The 25,000-nt window shown below is 33.6% G+C and overlaps 1 protein-coding gene across 20 annotated transcripts in view; it reads left to right on the forward strand.

Annotated features, from left to right (window-relative positions):
• LOC145278055 (AMP deaminase 2-like) overlaps positions 1-25,000 on the forward strand; it is a 420,622-nt gene that overhangs the window by 151,231 nt on the left and 244,391 nt on the right. For 3 of the 20 annotated variants that reach the window (XM_080130301.1, XM_080130302.1, XM_080130303.1), the window contains exon 1: positions 7,980-9,330. The exons of the other annotated variants lie outside the window; for them this stretch is intronic. In XM_080130301.1, the coding sequence (XP_079986427.1) occupies positions 9,197-9,330 (134 nt within the window). In that variant the 5' untranslated portion in view covers positions 7,980-9,196. Of the gene's footprint in view, positions 1-7,979; positions 9,331-25,000 lie in introns of those variants that run through there. 20 annotated transcript variants of the gene reach the window in all.

The raw sequence follows: 25,000 nt of genomic DNA on the forward strand, positions 1-25,000 counted from the left end.
TTTTAGGAAGAAAAGCTAGTAATAAAGGTGGGGAGGGAGTGTCGGCGCTTTACATAGAGTTATCTCCCCGTGGCATGTTAAAAATTTCCAGCTGACTTCAACACTCTCATAAAAACGCGTTTTTCTGCTGTAAAAAAAAAAAAAAAAAAAAAAAAAAAAAAAAAAATACTCGATCAAATTAAATGAAATTTTTTTTCCGGAGATCTTCAGTCCAAAACAGATACGTACAATATAACCTTTTTTCGATATTTTCATTTTTTAATGTCTTGATTAAACTGTGCAAGTACCGAAAAAATATACCATTATATGAATTAAAAATAAAACAAAAATTGTACACGTTTCTAGAGGATCCAAAAATATACATAGATAATCTAAGCTGTTTAATTTTTTTTTTTTTACAAAGGAGTCACCACTTATCCTCGAGTGGCCTCCGGGCCTTGATAAAGGTTAAATAAGCGTACAGTGGTAAATGGGACAAATATCGTAATAATTGTTAGTAGTGGAAATTTGGTAAATTGGATTACTTAAGGGGAACGGCTCATCAAGAACTTGTTCGCATTGGACTTGAAGATGACCATATTGTAGTCAGCTGGAAAGCAGGCAAAAAGAAGAGAGTTCCACAGGTGTGCAGTTCTAAGAAAGAAACTTTGTTCATGGAATCTACGTTTAGGTTTAGGCACAGATAAAGTGTGGGGGAAATTATTGATAGTGTTTTCAGCTAGATGAATTTCTCGTGAAAGTTTGGTGAGGGGGGACCATAGATTGGAGCTCAGACAAGCACTTGCCATGAGAATAATGATAAAACAGAGACAGGCTCGCAACGTCTCTTCTGTGAGAAAGAGGTTGCAGAGAAGAGAAAAGGACATTCCCTACGAGGCTATGAAGTCTATTTTGAACTCTGTCAAGGCAGGTTAAGGTATTTCTAATGGCTCCTGCTCAGATGTGGCAACAGTACTCCATCCTTGAACATACCTGGCTCTTATATATGTCTTGGAAATGTTTAAACATTTAAAACTATTTGAAAAAATAATAAGCTCGTATCTTTCATTGGAATACTATTTTTCTTGTAAGTTAATCTTTTGTAATCATTGTATTAGTGTGCTTTCAAGAATTCACACTCGTCTTATCTATATATCTGCAAAAGTGAGAATGTGTGTGTGGGGACACTTCTCAACCTATATACTCAACGAATTTTGGATCTGTAGACTTGAAATTTGGTATATTAGGGCATTCAGACATGTGGAAAACTTTTTAGTCCATTTTCATCCGGAAAAAAGGGCAGCCAAAGGGTCAAAATTACAAAAATTGGTACTTTGGAGTCGTCAGATTTTTATCTGTTTGTCAAATGTTTCACGAATATGCATGATAGCTTCTTTATGTTAAGAATAAGCAAGGTTGAAAACACTTTTTAAAAATCGTGTCAAGCTGGTCTAATGGTTAACTTACTTATTCTTACATATGCAAGAGCTTTGTATTTTATGTACATTATACAAAGAAGTTATTACATACAAATCACGCTAACACACACACACACACACACGCACACACACACGCACGTGATATCGGATCAAATAATTTTATAAATATACATTATTATATATATGAAACTAGCGAGTAGTCAAATACACTTGAATGTATTTTTATACTAGCAGGGTGATCTGACGTTGCCCAGGATTGAATGTTTCACACTCCCATATTTTTTATTGTCATTGAAATTGGTGAAATCGATCATTTTTCAATCAAATCAATTGATTCCTTGTTCATGTTGGGGACCCACTGAAGTGCACTAGGAGAAAGCTCACATGCCTCTCACAGTGACTTAATTCACAATATATTGTAGTCTACATTGCACTGTAAAGAACCTACTGTCGATTTTATGAAATTATTATGTATATACATATATAATGGCTTGAATTAAAGTTTAAAATGCAAATGTTTCAGTTGTGCTCTAAAGAGAAACATTCATTTCGAACGCGCACCTGTCATATCAAAGAACCTAATATAGGTTTTCTATGTCAAGCCTTTTCGACTTGTGTGGTAATAAAAACTTGTCAAATGCGTTTATGATGTTAAGCTGTGTAAGGTGTTAACTTGGCTCAAAATCGCCTGTTCCTTCTTTCATCGGATTATTTCGATTATCGATATTTATCGAAGTCATTCCGATACAAAACCTTTCTAAGAACACTGCCAGGCACATAAAATATCTTCATGTTAGTTTTCATAAAAATCGGCTCAACCGTTTTCGAGCTTATAGGGAACAAACTCACAAATATAGGCGCACAGACTAAGTTTCTTTTTATATAATAGTAGAGATTTAGATTGCGATGAAGAATAGAATGTGTATTTAAATAGTATATGCGTGCGTGCAGTTGTAATTGTTATTATAATGTTATTGGTAATTCATATGAAATACTATTATATACATGTGATTTTGAAATTGTGTTTATGGCGAAACGTACGAGCATTATTTATTTAATGTATGTATAATCTATTTTGAATTAACAAGTTAAGACACCTTATGTGAAATAGGGTCTATCTAAATAAATTCATGGCAGATTCAATTATAATAATCTATGTATATATTATGTATATAGCTTACGTACAACGCACTTGTTAAAAGCGGTTCGTGTTGATACGTAAAAGCCATGTTTATATACGTGTATATGTGTATGTGTGTATATATATATATATATATATATATTATTATTATTATTATTTTATTATTATTATTACCGTTTTATCTGTTTAGTTACACATGTTTCCGTTACCGAATCATATCAACGATCCAGTAAATCCGTCAGACTTGAACTGTTCAAGTCTGACGAAGTTACTGGATCGTTGATACGATTCGGTAGCGAACAGCTGTGTAACTAAACAGATAAAACGGTAATAAAATAAAAAAATATATATATTTGCTCTGCAATAGTATTGAGCACCTTTTTCAAGTTTTTACTATTTACCAGTTTTGCTACACACACACACACACACACACCAAGTTAAAGTTATTCAGGAGATAAAACCCATGAATTAAAACGAGGTTATTAAGAGTGCTCAATAAAAAGAGCAGAGTATAATATTTTTATTTTTATAGACAAGCTATGATAGAGGATAAGCTTTATTTCTGTTGCTTGACGAAGAGCTTTTTCTTTTTTTAATAAACAAATCGTTCCGAAACATTAGCGTGTTCAGTGTAGCAACTATGTAATATTTGTCTATATAAATAAAAATATTATAATATATATATATATATATATGACTACTTCATTTAATCACATCAATTAATATACGAAAGTATTATTTTATGCGTATAAGTATTTACTTTAACAGTGCTCAATACAAAAGTAGAGCTAGGTAGTAAGTTATAAAAATATATACGGCAATTAAGCTACACAGAATATTCCGCGTTTCATCCACGCTAGGATTCATCAGGCTTATGTCCTAGCGTGGATGAAACGCAGATTATTCTGTGTAGCTTAATTGCCATATATATTCTTATAACGTTATATATATATTATATATATATATATATATATAGTATCTCATAATCACGTTGACATATCGGTTCTCACCAGATCACCGAAATTGAGTAACGATGGCTCTGTCCAGTACCATATGAATGACTACTTGGGGAGACAAGGCGCTGTATGTACCACGAAATAGAAAATTTTCAGGTTAGTACATGGAGGCCCATTTAATTCACTGGGAGAGATGCATTCTAAGTGTTTATGACATGCATCTAGGAGAAGGAAAAAAATATTTTGTAAAACCTGGGGTCTGATTTCTGCTCTGTTTTGTGGCAGCCATTGTACAGATAGAGATTAGCAATTGTCCAAAGAAAAAAATGTAGTTGGTTCTGCACAAAGCTTTCAGCACTCTAAATAAATTATCTGTGTGGATTTCTGAGCAACTTAGTCGTCGGGGCGGAGCTCATACATCGAAATCGACGGGAGTGTCTATATATATATATATATATATATATATATATATATATATATATATATAATGCGATGAGAATAAGGGAAATAGTATTACGACGAAATATAAGTGAACGTGTGTGTGTGTGTCTGTGTACATTTCCCTATGCAATAACTCTGTCAATTTTAAGCCTACAGATTCGAAATTTGATATGCAGGGTACTGAGATTTGGGAAAATCGGTGTGATTGGTTTTCGGACAGAAATTTGGCGATTAAGAGGTCAAAGTTCAACGATTTGACCTTTGAGAACTCTACCAAACTCCTCCTACAATTTTGGGTCTAAACACTTGAAATTTTAGATATAGATTCCTTGGACATGGATCTAACTTAATAACTTTATTTGAGCCCTAAACAATAAATTTTAAGGGGTCATAATAGGGGCCAAAGTTAAAAAAATTGACCTTTTTTTTTTTTTTTGCTCAGCATACACCTCAAAACACCCGGGCAACGCCGGGCACCCATGCTAGTAGAGAAATAAAAAAAAAAAAGGAATAAACCAAGTTATGTGTTCATCAACGTTTCGTATTTATTTTGAGACTTTCTCTGGATGAATGAAATTAAGAAAAAAAAAAAAACACCAATACAAATATTTGAAAATATATTTTTGATATAATGAAATGTATGCCCCTGTTCCATTTCAGAAACGGAAAAAGTCATTGGAAATTCAAAAAGGGGGGGGGCGCATATCGTTGTGAAAGAGGTTAAAATGAAAAAAAATTTTTTTATAACATTATATAGCCGTAAATATATTTATATAGCCGTTAATATATTTATAGATATATGATGCAATTCATATTCTTTTTGCAACGAATATGTTCGTTATAATTTAAATATGGATGTGTAACTGAAATGAAATGAGTGTATTTTTGTGATGTAATTTATGGATTGATTATATGTATTAATTATTGTAGGAAGCGTTTGCTATGGTGTGAAAGAGTTAAGCTATGTCTAAAATTTAATTATATTCTTTTAATAGAAGTTTACTTATTAATAGCAATACATTATAGAAACCTTCACGTTGTTTGTGCTTGAATTTGCGATAAGGCAAGGAGTCTCCGTCGCGGTTTCTTTAAAATAAATTTAACTATTTTTGCTTGTTTGAAGTCAAACGTATCAGTGTGTGTGTGTGTGTGATATATATATAAAGTATTCTGAATTTAGAAGTAAATCAGACAATAATTACTGACACTTCATCTTTTTTGTCCTCGATCAGTGTATGAAAGATCCTTATGGGCGGGGAGGGGCAATTGTTAATTTTGTTCCAATACAGTGTTCCCCCTTTTTGGGGCATTGGATTTTACTCTCACTAAAAACGACCTTCTGTCTAACCCTGCCCTCATGGTTAGACACATTAATAGGAACAATTTTTCTTGGCCTTTTGGCTAGGAATAAAGTGTAGTATCTGTTCTATATTGCATAGTGTATGCTGTTCTCGGTCAATGAAGGAAAAGTCCTACTAGACTGAGGCATTTTTAATGTTCCAATTCAGAAAGTGCTCCTTTTTGAGGAGTTGGGATTTTTCCCTGCATTTAAAAACCTACCTTGTATCTAACTCTGCCCTCGTGGAGAGGCAAGTAAATAGGAACGTTACAGTATGTATGAACAATTTATATGTATAGGCTGTTTAATTCTCTCTCACTGCAAGAAATTAGACACCAGGGTCGGAAAGTGGGATTGAGAAGTTAGCATCCCAGGCAGCCCTGTTGGCATTCCCCGGTTATGGTGCCTCAGGCGATTAGCAATAAACTAACCCTTTTCTCAAAGAGAGACGGCAAAGCCTGGGTAGGTAGACCTCCTAGAACTGCACATATGCAAACTCCCACCTCCAAATCAACAGGGACCGGATCATTACAGGAATGGCCTAATCTCTATTGATTTTGGGGGTCCAGGATAAGAATCCCTCGCCGAGCTGTGTTATCACTTTTTTTTTTGTTTTTCGCCTTTGCATGATTCGCACATTATTTTATCAAAAGTAAAAATAGAATGTATCGAGTTTTATCGTATGTTTTTAATGTGGAACAGTTGTGCGACCAATTCTGTATGACAAGCAGACTTGATTTTATTTTTTTTTTTTTCAAAACACAAAATGTCAGAACATAATTGTTGATGATTTTTTTTTTTTTTAAATTGTGAGAAATTTCATTACAACCACCATCTTTCTTGTTTAATCCGCCTACGCAGTTCTAGTAGCCGGTCTGTGATTGGTTAATTTTGAATGAGTCAAGTGAATTGCTTGGCGCCCTTTTTTGTATCATGCTTTTATTTTTCAGTCCATGTACAGAACTCGGCAAGGAAAGGACTCCAGAGGAGAATGGAGCTACGTCAATTTGTTCATGTTATATCACCACACTGTTGGTGAAGAAAGGATTACATCCCTACAAGCAGAGACACCTTTATATTGCTGAAAATATCTAAGTACAGGATGATATCCTTGAACATGTCTTCATGTTTATATTTACCAAATATTGGAACTTATCTCAATTCAGTTAAAGTCCCAAGCAACTCGCATTATGCCTAATTATAGGCGCCAACACTTCCGCCGAGAACACCATGAATATACATGGACCCTTTCGAGGAAAAGAGATTACCACTCAAACAATAGGAGTTTACACTACCGGCTCTATGATATGGAGGCAAAACTGGGCAACCGTTTTGCAATTGGACTGTACCATGACCAATGACTTTACTATTGTTATTGAATAAATTTTGAGTTGATGGTATGTCTTTTGTAATTTGTGGTTTTCTTTTGCTTCTGGCAGGGAGTAAATTGGTTGGTGAGAATTAAATTTCTCACAAAATACATCGAACACATTTTCCACTGCATTTTCTTTTCATATTTTTTGGATTTCTACTAATTCCGACATGACACGTAAGTGTGTAGTAATGTTTTCACCTGAAGTGCGTTGGTGTAAAAGATCACCAATCTACACAAGCAAATTCCTAATGAACCGTGAACCGCCCCCTTAAGTAAACACTTCATCAAATCTCCACACTAACGTAATGTACTTGCAATAACCCTTAACCCTGAGTGGCTTCCGGGCCTTGATAAGTGGTGATCACCGTGTAAAAAAAAAAAAAAAAAAAAAAAGCACCCAGACTTCTGATCACGTAAAACTGAGCGCGCGCGCACACACACACACACACACACACACACACACACACACACACACACACACACACACACACACACACACACACACACACAGAGATTTCTTCAGTTTTGACAAATATCATATTTAAGCATATCTTATGACCAGGCAATGCATGTTAGTGTGTGTGTGTATATATATATATATGCTGCATTATTTTTGATCGTGACTTCATGAAACGTTTTATTATTCCTGTCGCGAAAGTATCTAGTGTTTCTCGTTTGTATGTAACAGTACATGCTCGTTGTTTTATTTATTTATTTATTTATTTATTTTTATTATTAAATTTCAATATCAGCTGCATTCAATCAGCGTTGTCCAGCCAATATATTGCCGGGTTTAAAGCAAACATTATTAAAAATATAGTCATGTTATGCTTACAATTAAAACAAACGTTATCATCACGATTATTGCTTCCAATTCACTTCCGTTGCTCCTTCCTTTTTAATGTATCTTTTCTTTATGAAATTGTTAGGTGAAAGTACAGAATAGGTATAGACCCTCCCCCATCTCCCAATGTTAAGAAGGCTATTTAAAAAAATAATAATAGCGTTATTATTTATAATAATAATAATAATAATAATAATAATAATAATAATAATAATAATTCTTAACATGAGGAGGGGTAACCGGAAGTGAAATGAAAAAGTAATCGTAAAGATAAGCCCCAAAGGATTATTTTTGTTGTCAATACATATTCAAATAATAGTAAAAATGAATTAAAAAAAATGTGTATTTATCAAAGTTACGTATAACGAGAAACATGTAGACACTCACACGAAACATTGTCTGGTAGTTTTATTTAAACAGATTAAATATTAGAATTAATAATGGAAAGCTTAAACCAATCTAAAAAAGAAAAATGCTATTTAATAGAATAGTAATCATGATATATATTCAATGTTTATTTCTTGTTTGCATGAGTGATCTTTTAAATCAACGCATTTCAAGTGAAAACATTAATACGAAGTTACGTGTGTTATGTCGAAATTAGTATCAGTTATAAAAATTACGAAAAATGATCCCGTAGAAGATTTGATAGATGATATTTTTTAACAAAATAAAAATAAATCATACACAAAATACGTTCTTCAAAAATGTGTTTAAAAATGTCGAAACGTTCAATTTAAGTCAAGGGAGATAAGTCAGTTTGTCATACTGAATTGGTCGCACAACCTTTCCACATTAAAACATACGATAAAACCCGAGAATTCGATAAATTCTATTTTTACTTATTATTATTATTATTATTATTTATTGAATCGTTTTTCGTAATTGTTGGAATTTATACTAATTTCGACATGAGACGTAAGTATGTAATGTTTTCACCTGAAGTGCGTTGGCGTAAAAGATCACACATCTACACAGGCACCTTTTTTCCTTTTTTTTATCCAAGCACTCGTTACGGCAATATACCTAAACCCGGGTAAGACAACGCCGGGTAACTGCAGCTAGTTTAACACACACACACACACACACACACACACACACACACACACACACACACACACACACACACTGTATGTATGGATGGATGTATGTTCATGTTGAAGTCGGTTTTTTATGATAGATTTTTTAAAAATCTGTTAGAATTGAAGAAAAATAAGATGGGAGTGCTGTCTGTTTGTGTCCATCTTGACTGAAAACATAGTAGTCGCATCGTCATTTTAAACCGAATTAGTGCGTTTCGTCTCTCTGTTTTAGTCCTACTAAATACTGCAACTAACTGGACCTCAGTTAGGCCAACGAACACTGTCCTTTTTTTCTACCTCAACCTCCTTCTTATATCAATCTACATCGGTTCTTTTTCTTTCCTCTCGTTTAGTCCTCCGTTAGCACGACCACCAATCGAGCTGCTGCCACTACTACGACTACTACAAACAACCACTGCAAGCAAATCACCCCTCCCTCACAACCTCCTGTGTTTCTCGCACAGCATCTTCCCCCTTTTTCCTCCTCCTCCTCTTTTGTGCTCACTGCAGCCTGTGCGCGCCTGCCCGTATCATCTGCCCCATGCTTCGCTTGTGGGGGGCGACAAAAACGGCCTCTGTGAAATACAAACCTAAACAATAATGCTCAACCTGGACACAGATGAAGTCGAGGACGCTGAGCCCGGGGAATTGTCGGCCGCGATTCGCATGCAGGGATCACCTTCGATGCGGGCCCCGTCCCAGTGCACTTGTTGTCACGTTAAAGTGCACTGCAGGTAAGATATTTATCATCGTCGTCATTAATACACACACACCACCACTCACACACATACGGCCGAAACAGACGATTTGAAGCTGCCCGGAGTTGGGGAGGCGGTCTTGGAGGGAGTGTGGAACTGTGCTGAGAGTCAGGTTATTCACGCATGTCTCCCCCTCCCTTCTCCCCACCTCCAGAGCTGGAACGCATCTGTTGTCTGTCTTACGGAGATTCCTTTTATTATGATTTACTTTCGCGTACCCACTCCGTTGGTCGTTCGATTTTCAGACAAACATCTTGTAGCATCTAATTATCCATCTCAACCGACATCAGTCCGTTAATGTCTCTAGTTCTTTCTGTAGACACACACACACGCACACACACACAAACGCACACCTGTTTATGTCGCAATTGTATTGTTATAATCCATCTGTTCAGTCACACACACACACACACACACACACACACACACACACACACACACACACACACACACACACACACACACACACACACATATGGAGAGCATTTCTTTTTTTTCATTTTTTTTCTTTGATGAATGTTTGATTAAACAACAGTTTGATTCTTTTGATGAAAGGATGGATAAAATAGGAACAGCCATGAATTGTCACTGTAGTTTAATCAAACATATCTGCATACATATTTCATTATATATCATTACATACATTCAGGTATTAGTCTGACGAGTCCCTACGAGGATGAAACGTGCTGTTTAGCTTAATTACTATATATATTTTCATAACTTACTATATGTATATAAACATACACACACGCGCGTGCGTTACAGAAGATCAGAATATCAGTACTGCTGGTTTCAAATCCAAATAAAGCAGATCTATATCTGGTCGTCTATGTCGGAAATATTTGTGGAGACAGATGTAAACAGTCTGAAGAGTCAGTACGACGTACACGACCATATATAGATTCCTTTGGATTTGAAACCGACGATACCGATGTTGTTCTGATCTTCCGTAACGTATATATAAAAATAAACATTATGCTCTTATTTGAATTCTTCTTAATAATCGAGCAGTCTGCTGGAATTCTTTTTCACTAACCTTATATATTGGCAGCAAGTCGTTATTAAGGCACGTTTGATTAGAGTTTTCTTTATGTTTCTGTTGATTTTCTCGATCTGTCGAGCATTTTAATACACAACTTACCAACTGAACGAGAAAAAATGTTCGGCAGATCGAGAAAAACAACAGAAAAATAAAGAAGAAAGAAAACTCTATCGTATTTAATCAAATGTGCTTTGAGAGTATATATATATATATATATATATATATATATATATATATATATATATATAGAGAGAGAGAGAGAGAGGGGGGAGTGTGTACGCGTTTGTGTGAATAACATTAATAGCAAAGTTAACCTTTTGGAATCGAACTCAATTAAGAGAACAAAAATTAAACACAGAACCCCTTTCAGAAAGAGACAATAAATAATGGTCTTTAGATTGAACTGCAGTTTCACGCCATTACCGCTCTTTGGGAATGTACCAAATAATCTGTAATGTTGAGCATGTCGACAATGTATATATTTACTTGAAGTCAAACCTTGAGTGTTTAAGCTCAATAGCTAATTTCAGAGCATTTATAAATAAACAATAAAAAAAAATGTGTATATATTGTCCTTTTTCCATGCTATTTGTCTAAGTATTCTGTCGGATTTTATCTTTGTTCGCTTTCTCAGGTATATAAATATATTATACCGTTCTGAACGTGTGTGCGCATATATATATATATATATATATATATATATATATATATAATGTCATCCACATACAGTACTGTTTCGCTGTTTCACAGCTCATCAGTGCGGCTAGACAGGCAACTACCTCACTCCAGGATTGAAACCCAACCGTCTGTACGGCAGTCAAGGCTTCTAACCATTACGCTAGTAAGTTATAAAATATATATGGCGATTAAGCTACACAGAATATTGCATAAGCCTGAAGAATCCTAGAGTGGATTAAACGCGGAATATTTTGTGTAGCTTAATCGCCATATATATTTTATAACTTACTAACTAGCTCTACCTACGTATTGAGCACTGTTGAAGTAAATATTTAAAGTTTACGCATAAATTTATACTTTCGTACAATAATTTATGTGAGCAAATGAAGTAGTTATATATATACATATATATATATATATATATATATATATATATATATATATATATATATATATATATATATATATATATATATATAAAGATTTGTTTGCGTTTTTTTAGCGATATTAACAACTTCAAAACCCTGTTATTTTTATTTTATTTTTTTCCCGCTACCTTAGTGGTTTTTAAGAGCTATAAGCAAGAACTTTTTGTAAACATATATATATATCGTCCTTTTTTATGGAACGTATTTATTTTTTATTATTAAATATTATTTTACGTACATAACAGCATACCTGACGACGGCTAAGAGCCAGAAACATTCATAGGTATGCTTTCATGCACGTAAAGTAATATATATAAATAGTATAAAAATTCTATATTAGATTCTATTTCAAACAAAGAATATATTAAGATTTGTTTCCTTATTGCATGGAGTTTCAAAAAAATTAGGATTTTATTTTTAGAGGAAGTAAATAGCAATATAAAAAAAATAATAGTTTGCACACACACACACACACACACATATAAATTATAAATAATATTTTTTTTTATCATTTATGCCTACAGACATTGTTTCATGCTTTTGTAATCATTATTGCAGGAAATGAAGACTGCCGAGTGCCGCTGGTCAGAGAATTTGAACCTCGCAACGGAGCCACCTTTGGCTCAGGCTCCGCTAGTGAGGACCTAAACCCGTAGGCCACAGTCAACCTCATATACATATATATAATGAAAATAATATTGCAATGTGATATATATGCGTGTGTATGTGTGTGTATATATATATGCGTGTGTATGTGTGTGTATATATATATGCGTGTGTATGTGTGTGTATATATATATGCGTGTGTATGTGTGTGTATATATATATGCGTGTGTATGTGTGTGTATATATGTGCGTGTGTATGTGTGTGTATATATGTGCGTGTGTATGTGTGTGTACATATGTGCGTGTGTATGTGTGTCTATATATGTGTATGTGCGTGTGTATATTTATATGTGTGTATATATATGGGTGTGTATGCATATATATATATGCGAGTGTATGTATGTATAAATATATGTATATATATATGCGTATGTATATATATATATGCGTATATATGTGCGTATATATGTTTATATATATGCGTATGTTTATATATATGCGTAAGTGTATATATATGCGTATGTATATATATGTATATATATGCGTATGTATATATATGTATATATATGCGTATGTATATATATGTATATATATGCGTATGTATATATATGTATATATATGCGTATGTATATATATATATGCGTATGTATATATATATATGCGTATGTATATATATATATGCGTATGTATATATATATATGCGTATGTATATATATATATGCGTATGTATATATATATATGCGTATGTATATATATATATATGCGTATATATATATATGCGTATATATATATGCGTATATATATATGCGTATATATATATATGCGTATGTATATATATATATGCGTATGTATATATATATATATGCGTATGTATATATATATATATATATGCGTATGTATATATATATATGCGTATGTATATATATATATATGCGTATGTATATATATATATATGCGTATGTATATATATATATATATGCGTATGTATATATATATATATATATGCGTATGTATATATATATATATGCGTATGTATATATATATATATGCGTATGTATATATATATATGCGTATGTATATATATATATGCGTATGTATATATATATGCGTATGTATATATATATATATGCGTATATATATATATATGCGTATATATATATGCGTATATATATATGCGTATATATATATGCGTATATATATATATGCGTATGTATATATATATATGCGTATGTATATATATATATGCGTATGTATATATATATGCGTATGTATATATATATATATGCGTATGTATATATATATATATATGCGTATGTATATATATATATGCGTATGTATATATATATATATGCGTATGTATATATATATATATATGCGTATGTATATATATATATATGCGTATGTATATATATATATATGCGTATGTATATATATATATATGCGTATGTATATATATATGCGTACGTATATATATATATATATATATATGCGTATGTATATATATATATATATATATGCGTATGTATATATATATATATATGCGTATGTATATATATATATATGCGTATGTATATATATATATATATGCGTATGTATATATATATATGCGTATGTATATATATATATATATGCGTATGTATATATATATGCGTATGTATGTATATATATATATGCGTATGTATGTATATATATATATATATGCGTATGTATATATATATGCGTATATATATATATATGCGTATGTATATATATATATATGCGTATGTATATATATATATATGCGTATGTATATATATATATATGCGTATGTATATATATATATATATGCGTATGTATATATATATATATGCGTATGTATATATATATATATATGCGTATGTATATATATATATATATGCGTATGTATATATATATGCGTATGTATGCATATATATATGCGTATGTATATATATAGATATGCGTATGTATATATATATATGCGTATGTATATATATATGCGTATATATATATATATGCGTATGTATATGCGTATATATATGCGTATGTATGTGTGTGTGTATATATATATATATATGTGCGTGTGTATAAAGATGCAAATAAATTATACGAAGTTGCTACCCTTAATATTCGTCTGTTCATATTTTTCATCGATAACCCTGATTAGTAGTATGACGTATATCCTTGAGCGAATTTTAATAAACTATTAGAAAACATTCTGAAATAATAATAATAATGAATTAGAGAAATAATAGTACAAAAATGCTCAGCACGTCGTATTCTTTATTTTTATCATTGTTTTTAAATATTGCAGTTCTATAATTCATTCGCCTTTTAATTAATGTGTCTGATCTGTCTATCTCTCTCTCTCTCTCTCTCTCTCACACACACACACACGCACGCGCATATATATTATTAAGGCCTGAATATTACTTGAAGATAATGGTGGCTGGTGAGACAACACAGTGATGGTCAGAAATTGTGGAGTTTTTGTAGTATTTATTTAAGACGACGACTCAACTGGACTTTATTTATAATAGACTTGCAAACAGCCATGTAATATTCAGCTGGGAAGCATCTCCACGGTATTGTGTTCTACAGCCACGCTCTTCTCGGGAAGAAATTGCTCATCGCATTTAGGTTTAGCTCTAGACACAGATAATGAGGGAAATCGTTGACAGTTGTCGTAAAAAGAGGAATTAGTGTGGAGAAGAGGGCTTTGCTCGTTAGATTCCGAAATATATATTACTAGGACAGTTTTGCACCATTTTAATTTCCCCTAAAATCAAGAAATAGAGCTACTAAACCTTATTTCTAGAACCCTTATTCCAATTTTGATCAAAATCCATTGCATAATTTTAATTCCAGAAAACGTCTAAAGTAGCCCTTCCTAACTTTTCATCCATCATTGATCCTTTGGCTTTATGTATTTATTCATTTAAACCTTACTCCCATGCAAAAAATTCATAACCATCATAAAGTGACACAAAAACAAGAAAGTCAAAAAGAACCTTTTTATTGTTTAGGACATTAGTTTTTTTTTTTCATTATAAAAAGAGTATTATACATTCGTATGACAAAAATAAAGAAAATCAAACCTTTTTCTAAATATAAAATTATGAAGTTAATTTTTATTACAAAAAATTATGAACAAAAACACCGGAAGTATTATCAGTGAGAAAACAGTTGATTCATTGAGTCAATCATTTTGTTTATGTGAGGAACTGTTTCTGACTAGGCTAGTCTCATGTCATCATTGACTTTCAGGCGGTTTCTGACTTTTGTTTTTATTGCTACTAAACTTGAAAAACCTGATTCACATGAGACACTGATGGTTTCTCTACACCATTCTCAACAACGAAGTCAAATCCATATTGAACATATGAATCCAAGTATATACGTTTCTTTGACATGACACGATCTGGGATAAGGGTTATTGCAAGTACAGTACGTTAGTGTGGAGATTTAATGAAGTGCTTACTTAAGGGGCGGTTCATTAGGAATTTGTTAACGTTGGACTTGAAGAAATCCAGGTTGTAGTCAGGTGGGAAGCGGGCACACGGAACAGTTCCACAGGCGTGCAGTTCTAAGAAAGAAGCTTTGTTCATGGAATCTATGTTTTGATTTAGGCACAGATAAAGAGTGGGGAAAATTTTTCACAGTGGATTCAGCTAGACAGGTGTTTTTCGTGAAAGATTGGCAAGGGGGGACCAGAGATTGGAGTTCAGACGAGCACCTGCCATGGAAATAACGATAAAACAAGGATAGGCTCGCAACGTCTCTTCTGTGGGAGAGAGGTTGCAGGGTAGAGAAAAGGGCATCCCCCACTAAGCCACGAAGTCTATTTTGTACTCTGTCAAGGCAAGATAGGCTGTTTTTAGCAGCTCCTGCCCAGATATGGCAACAGTATTCCATCCTTGGACGTACTTGGCTTTTATATAGATAGAGAATTGCATCAGTAGTGAGATATCTTCTGGAGCGGTAGAAGGATCCCACCATCTTTCCAGCGACCTTGGCAACAGACTTGATGTACGTGTTCCATTTCAGATCAGGAGTAAAGGACAAACCCAGAAGCTTGTCAAAACATGGGGCTTCTCCTAGACGAGAGCCATCCATTTTAATTGATGCCAGATGGGGACCAGAGCGTTGATGATGTAAAGATAGGAGTTTGGTTTTAGATGCAGTAAAGGTAACCAGCCACATCTTTCCCCACTGAACCACGCGCTCGCGATCAGAGGAGAGAGAATCAGAGAGAACTTTGTCGTTTACAGCCTTTGATGTGTTGCCGTAGATGATCGTGTCATCAGCATAGATGTCAACGAATGATTTAAGTATGTGTTTAGGGAGATCATTGATGTAGATCAGGAAGAGAGTTGGGCCCAGGATTGACCCTTGAGGGACTCCAGCATTAATACTGCAGGCCTCTGATTTTTGTCCATCTACCACTACTCTTATGAGCCTATCGGAGAGAAATGATTTAATGATTGAGAAAATATTTCCAGTTATACCGTACCTGGAAATCTTGTGAAGTAGGTCCTTATGCCCTACCTTGTCGAAGGACTTTGATATGTCAAGAGCAATTGCCCTAGAAAGGAAGCCTTTGTCAAGAGATTCACTAATCCTGTGCGATATAACCATTAGCACATCTGCGGTAGATCTTCGGCTTGACGATCTTAAAAATAGTTTTTCTTCTCTTATAGAGAAAAAAGACTTTTTACAGGGGAATATTTTACGTTACACCAACCAAGGGAAATAATAAATTATAATTATTTATGATAAATATAATTATTTCCCTTGGCCTGTCTAACGTAAAATTTTCCTCTATAAAAACCTTTTTATTTTATCTAAGAAAGAAAGACTATTTATAAGATTTTTTTTCGATTTTTGATATTTATAGGATGAATTTCTGTACAAAACATATCTAAGAACACTGCCAGAAATATGAAATACTTTTGTGTGAAATTTGCAAAAGATAGGCTCAGCCGTTTCGGAACCTATGAGGAACACACACACACACACACAGTGACTTTTCTATAATAGTAGAGATGGAGATACCTTACTCGTATGTCAGTTGCCTTTTAAATATTTGTGTCTTAACTTTACTAAATTCCTTTCTGATATTCCTAGCATGTTTATAGAAACATTATTGGCTACATATGTGCATACATAATTTTGTTTTAAATATTAATTCTTTTATACAAAATCTGTGTTATTTGAAAATTAATGGAAAATCATACTAAAAGAAAGAAAGGAGAGAAAAGGCGTTGAGGAGTTATGGTTAGTGGGACAGAGGGGCTGCTTCTCTAAAAGAATTGTAGCAGAAACGTGTATGCATACATGTAGCCAATAATGTTTGTACAAATAATATACTAGCAGGCCGCTAGCTTCTATATATTCCCTATTTTTTCCTTTCTTCTTTTATTATTAGCTGTTTAATGTTCCCAATTGTTTCATAGTGGTCTATATATATTTTTTAAATATGACATATATACTACTCTCTCAATTCACCCTTATATGCTAGACCTACTTTTACTTACTATTCACCATTTTATCCTATTCCTTCATTCTCATTTCATTTCTAAATGTCATTGAGACAATTATTTTTCTATAGATGCATTTTGTATAATTCTGGATCTTCTCTTCTGATGAGAAGCATTTAGCCTCGAAATGCCATGGCCTAAAGAGATTTTTTTCTCAAATTTCTCCTTAACTTTTCCTTATTGTGCTGATGACATAATAAAGTTATATATAATTTTTATTCCTCATCTTTCATTTAATATTATTTTTTTTTAATTCATGCAGATGTCATATTTAATATTATAGAGCAAATTCTCTAATTATTTATTATTTGTTTAGGACCCAATACATATATATTTATATAGTAAGAATTTCAAAAGTTAAAAAAAATAACTTTAGTGCCATCATCATGAAACCAAAACAGTCAGCGCTCCAGCCTTAGTCATTATTTGACGTTTTAGCTACTGTAATTATTGTCTGAGCTACAACCGGAAGTATAAAAAAGCTAAAAGTTAAGCGACTTTAAGCTAATAATGTATGTACGCATGCTCAGAAGTTAGTCAATTTACTCCCTCCAAGGTTAACTGTTATTTTTTTCCATTTTGACCCGTTAGCAACTATTTTTACAGGCTAAAAATCAAATCGAAAGTGCACCACATACTTAAATACTCTTTAAATCAAATTTCAATTTTGTAGACCAAATATTCCGAAAGTAAAGACTTCTCGCACACACATATACTAGGTCACTTTAATCTCTTCTTCTCTTCTATCTATCTATCTATCTATCTATCTATATCTATCTATCTATCTATCTATCTATCTTCCTCTTCTATCTATCTTCCTCTTCTATCTATCTTCCTCTTCTATCTATCTTCCTCTTCTATCTTCCTCTCTTCTATCTATCTTCCTCTCTTCTATCTATCTTCCTCTCTTCTATCTTCCTCTTCTATCTATCTTCCTCTTCTATCTATTTTCCTCTTCTATCTTCCTCTCTTCTATATATCTTCCTCTCTTCTATCTATCTTCCTCTTCTATCTATCTTCCTCTCTTCTATCTATCTTCCTCTCTTCTATCTATCTTCCTCTCTTCTATCTATCTTCCTCTCTTCTATCTATCTTCCTCTCTTCTATCTTCCTCTTCTATCTATCTTCCTCTTCTATCTATCTTCCTCTTCTATATATCTTCCTCTTCTATCTATCTTCCTCTCTTCTATCTATCTTCCTCTCTTCTATCTATCTTCCTCTTCTATCTATCTTCCTCTTCTATCTATCTTCCTCTTCTATCTATCTTCCTCTTCTATCTATCTTCCTCTTCTATCTATCTTCCTCTCTTCTATCTATCTTCCTCTTCTATCTATCTTCCTCTTCTATCTATCTTCCTCTTCTATCTATCTTCCTCTTCAATATCTTCCTCTTCAATATCTTCCTCTTCTATCTTCCTCTTCTATCTATCTTCCTCTTCTATCTATCTTCCTCTTCTATCTATCTTCCTCTTCTATCTATCTTCTTCTTCTATCTTCCTCTCTTCTATCTATCTTCCTCTCTTCTATCTTCCTCTCTTCTATCTATCTTCCTCTCTTCTATCTATCTTCCTCTCTTCTATCTTCCTCTTCTATCTATCTTCCTCTTCTATCTATCTTCCTCTTCTATCTATCTTCCTCTTCTATCTTCCTCTTCTATCTTCCTCTCTTCTATCTTCCTCTTCTATCTATCTTCCTCTTCTATCTATCTTCCTCTTCTATCTATCTTCCTCTCTTCTATCTATCTTCCTCTCTTCTATCTATCTTCCTCTCTTCTATCTATCTTCCTCTTCTATCTATCTTCCTCTTCTATCTATCTTCCTCTTCTATCTATCTTCCTCTTCTATCTATCTTCCTCTCTTCTATCTATCTTCCTCTTCTATCTATCTTCCTCTCTTCTATCTATCTTCCTCTCTTCTATCTATCTTCCTCTTCTATCTATCTTCCTCTTCAATATCTCCCTCTTCAATATCTTCCTCTTCTATCTATCTTCCTCTTCTATCTATCTTCCTCTTCTATCTATCTTCCTCTTCTATCTATCTTCCTCTTCTATCTATCTTCCTCTCTTCTATCTATCTTCCTCTTCTATCTATCTTCCTCTTCTATCTTCCTCTCTTCTATCTATCTTCCTCTCTTCTATCTATCTTCCTCTCTTCTATCTTCCTCTTCTATCTATCTTCCTCTTCTATCTATCTTCCTCTTCTATCTATCTTCCTCTCTTCTATCTATCTTCCTCTCTTCTATCTATCTTCCTCTCTTCTATCTTCCTCTTCTATCTATCTTCCTCTTCTATCTATCTTCCTCTTCTATCTATTTTCCTCTTCTATCTTCCTCTCTTCTATATATCTTCCTCTCTTCTATCTATCTTCCTCTTCTATCTATCTTCCTCTCTTCTATCTATCTTCCTCTCTTCTATCTATCTTCCTCTTCTATCTATCTTCCTCTTCTATCTATCTTCCTCTTCTATCTATCTTCCTCTTCTATCTATCTTCCTCTCTTCTATCTATCTTCCTCTCTTCTATCTATCTTCCTCTTCTATCTATCCTCCCTTTCTATCTATCTTCCTCTTCTATCTATCTTCCTCTTCTATCTATCTTCCTCTCTTCTATCTATCTTCCTCTCTTCTATCTATCTTCCTCTTCTATCTATCTTCCTCTCTTCTATCTATCTTCCTCTCTTCTATCTATCTTCCTCTCTTCTATCTATCTTCCTCTTCAATATCTCCCTCTTCAATATCTTCCTCTTCTATCTATCTTCCTCTTCTATCTATCTTCCTCTTCTATCTATCTTCCTCTTCTATCTATCTTCCTCTTCTATCTATCTTCCTCTCTTCTATCTATCTTCCTCTCTTCTATCTATCTTCCTCTCTTCTATCTATCTTCCTCTTCTATCTATCTTCCTCTTCTATCTATCTTCCTCTTCTATCTATCTTCCTCTTCTATCTATCTTCCTCTCTTCTATCTATCTTCCTCTTCTATCTATCTTCCTCTTCTATCTATCTTCTTCTTCTATCTTCCTCTCTTCTATCTATCTTCCTCTCTTCTATCTTCCTCTCTTCTATCTATCTTCCTCTCTTCTATCTATCTTCCTCTCTTCTATCTTCCTCTTCTATCTATCTTCCTCTTCTATCTATCTTCCTCTTCTATCTATCTTCCTCTTCTATCTTCCTCTTCTATCTATCTTCCTCTTCTATCTATCTTCCTCTTCTATCTATCTTCCTCTTCTATCTATCTTCCTCTTCTATCTTCCTCTCTTCTATCTATCTTCTTCTCTTCTATCTTCCTCTCTTCTATCTTCCTCTTCTATCTATCTTCCTCTTCTATCTATCTTCCTCTTCTATCTATCTTCCTCTTCTATCTTCCTCTCTTCTATCTTCCTCTTCTATCTTCCTCTCTTCTATCTTCCTCTTCTATCTTCCTCTTCTATCTATCTTCCTCTTCTATCTATCTTCCTCTTCTATCTATCTTCCTCTTCTATCTTCCTCTTCTATCTTCCTCTCTTCTATCTATCTTCTTCTCTTCTATCTTCCTCTCTTCTATCTTCCTCTTCTATCTATCTTCCTCTTCTATCTATCTTCCTCTTCTATCTATCTTCCTCTTCTATCTATCTTCCTCTTCTATCTATCTTTTTCTTCTATCTATCTTCTTCTTCTATCTTCCTCTCTTCTATCTATCTTCCTCTCTTCTATCTTCCTCTCTTCTATCTATCTTCCTCTCTTCTATCTATCTTCCTCTCTTCTATCTATCTTCCTCTCTTCTATCTATCTTCCTCTTCTATCTATCCTCCCTTTCTATCTATCTTCCTCTTCTATCTATCTTCCTCTTCTATCTATCTTCCTCTCTTCTATCTATCTTCCTCTTCTATCTATCTTCCTCTCTTCTATCTATCTTCCTCTCTTCTATCTATCTTCCTCTCTTCTATCTATCTTCCTCTCTTCTATCTATCTTCCTCTTCAATATCTCCCTCTTCTATCTATCTTCCTCTTCTATCTATCTTCCTCTTCTATCTATCTTCCTTTTCTATCTATCTTCCTCTTCTATCTATCTTCCTCTTCTATCTATCTTCCTCTCTTCTATCTATCTTCCTCTTCTATCTATCTTCCTCTTCTATCTTCCTCTCTTCTATCTATCTTCCTCTCTTCTATCTATCTTCCTCTCTTCTATCTTCCTCTTCTATCTATCTTCCTCTTCTATCTATCTTCCTCTTCTATCTATCTTCCTCTTCTATCTATCTTCCTCTTCTATCTTCCTCTCTTCTATCTATCTTCCTCTCTTCTATCTATCTTCCTCTCTTCTATCTTCCTCTTCTATCTATCTTCCTCTTCTATCTATCTTCCTCTTCTATCTATTTTCCTCTTCTATCTTCCTCTCTTCTATATATCTTCCTCTCTTCTATCTATCTTCCTCTTCTATCTATCTTCCTCTCTTCTATCTATCTTCCTCTCTTCTATCTATCTTCCTCTTCTATCTATCTTCCTCTTCTATCTATCTTCCTCTTCTATCTATCTTCCTCTCTTCTATCTATCTTCCTCTTCTATCTATCTTCCTCTTCTATCTATCTTCCTCTTCAATATCTCCCTCTTCAATATCTTCCTCTTCTATCTTCCTCTTCTATCTATCTTCCTCTTCTATCTATCTTCCTCTTCTATCTATCTTCCTCTTCTATCTATCTTCTTCTTCTATCTTCCTCTCTTCTATCTATCTTCCTCTTCTATCTATCTTCCTCTTCTATCTATCTTCCTCTTCTATCTATCTTCCTCTTCTATCTTCCTCTCTTCTATCTATCTTCCTCTCTTCTATCTTTCTTCCTCTCTTCTATCTATCTTCCTCTCTTCTATCTATCTTCCTCTTCTATCTATCTTCCTCTTCTATCTATCTTCCTCTTCTATCTATCTTCCTCTCTTCTATCTATCTTCCTCTTCTATCTATCTTCCTCTTCTATCTATCTTCCTCTTCTATCTATCTTCCTCTTCTATCTATCTTCTTCTTCTATCTATCTTCCTCTTCTATCTATCTTCCTCTTCTATCTATCTTCCTCTTCTATCTATCTTCCTCTTCTATCTATCTTCTTCTTCTATCTTCCTCTCTTCTATCTATCTTCCTCTCTTCTATCTATCTTCCTCTCTTCTATCTATCTTCCTCTCTTCTATCTATCTTCCTCTCTTCTATCTATCTTCCTCTCTTCTATCTATCTTCCTCTCTTCTATCTATCTTCCTCTTCTATCTATCTTCCTCTTCTATCTATCTTCCTCTTCTATCTATCTTCCTCTTCTATCTATCTTCCTCTTCTATCTATCTTCCTCTCTTCTATCTATCTTCCTCTTCTATCTATCTTCCTCTTCTATCTATCTTCTTCTTCTATCTTCCTCTCTTCTATCTATCTTCCTCTCTTCTATCTTCCTCTCTTCTATCTATCTTCCTCTCTTCTATCTTCCTCTTCTATCTATCTTCCTCTTCTATCTATCTTCCTCTTCTATCTATCTTCCTCTTCTATCTATCTTCCTCTTCTATCTTCCTCTTCTATCTATCTTCCTCTTCTATCTATCTTCCTCTTCTATCTATCTTCCTCTTCTATCTTCCTCTCTTCTATCTATCTTCTTCTCTTCTATCTTCCTCTCTTCTATCTTCCTCTTCTATCTATCTTCCTCTTCTATCTATCTTCCTCTTCTATCTATCTTCCTCTTCTATCTTCCTCTCTTCTATCTTCCTCTTCTATCTTCCTCTCTTCTATCTTCCTCTTCTATCTTCCTCTTCTATCTATCTTCCTCTTCTATCTATCTTCCTCTTCTATCTATCTTCCTCTTCTATCTTCTTCTCTTCTATCTTCCTCTCTTCTATCTATCTTCTTCTCTTCTATCTTCCTCTCTTCTATCTTCCTCTTCTATCTATCTTCCTCTTCTATCTATCTTCCTCTTCTATCTATCTTCCTCTTCTATCTATCTTTCTCTTCTATCTATCTTCTTCTTCTTCTATCTTCCTCTCTTCTATCTATCTTCCTCTCTTCTATCTTCCTCTCTTCTATCTATCTTCCTCTCTTCTATCTATCTTCCTCTCTTCTATCTATCTTCCTCTCTTCTATCTATCTTCCTCTTCTATCTATCTTCCTCTTCTATCTTCCTCTTCTATCTTCCTCTCTTCTATCTTCCTCTCTTCTATCTATCTTCCTCTCTTCTATCTATCTTCTTCTTCTATCTTCCTCTCTTCTATCTATCTTCCTCTTCTATCTATCTTCCTCTTCTATCTATCTTCCTCTTCTATCTTCCTCTCTTCTATCTTCCTCTTCTATCTTCCTCTTCTATCTATCTTCCTCTTCTATCTATCTTCCTCTTCTATCTTCCTCTCTTCTATCTTCCTCTCTTCTATCTATCTTCCTCTCTTCTATCTATCTTCCTCTCTTCTATCTTCCTCTCTTCTATCTTCCTCTTCTATCTATCTTCCTCTTCTATCTATCTTCCTCTTCTATCTATCTTCCTCTTCTATCTATCTTCTTCTATCTATCTTCCTCTCTTCTATCTATCTTCCTCTTCTATCTATCTTCTTCTTCTATCTTCCTCTCTTCTATCTTCCTCTCTTCTATCTATCTTCCTCTCTTCTATCTATCTTCCTCTCTTCTATCTATCTTCCTCTCTTCTATCTATCTTCCTCTCTTCTATCTTCCTCTCTTCTATCTTCCTCTTCTATCTATCTTCCTCTTCTATCTATCTTCTTCTTCTATCTATCTTCTATTCTATCTTCTTCCTATCTATCTATCGATCTTCTATCTTCTTCTCGTCTATCTTCTATCTATTTTCGTTTCTTTCTTTTATCTATCTTTTCTTCTATCTATCTTCTATCTAGCTTCTTTCTTTCATCTATCTATGTATCTTCTATCTATCTATCTATCTATCTTCTATCTATCTTCTTCTATCTATCTATCTTCTTCTATCTATCTTCTTCTATCTATCTATCTTCTTTTTCTATCTATCTTCTTCTTCTATCTATCTTCTTCTTCTATCTATCTTCTTCTATCTATCTTCTTCTATCTATCTATCTTCTTCTATCTATCTATCTTCTTCTATCTATCTATCTTCTTCTATCTATCTATCTTCTTCTATCTTCTTCTATCTATCTTCTTCTATCTATCTTCTTCTTCTATCTATCTTCTTCTTCTATCTATTCTATCTTCTGTCTATCTTCTATCCATCTATCTATCGATCTTCTATTCCTCTATCTTCTATTCCTCTATCTATCTATCTATCTATCTATCTATCTATCTATCTATCTATCTATCTTCTTTCTATCTTCTATCTTCTTCTATTCTATCTATTTATCTTCTTCTATATTCGTCTTCTTCTATCTATCTATCTATCTATCTATCTAT

The sequence above is a fragment of the Euprymna scolopes genome, chromosome 6 (genome assembly GCF_053919585.1).
Source record: "Euprymna scolopes isolate OS-2025 chromosome 6, ASM5391958v1, whole genome shotgun sequence".
Lineage (NCBI taxonomy): Eukaryota > Metazoa > Mollusca > Cephalopoda > Sepiida > Sepiolidae > Euprymna > Euprymna scolopes.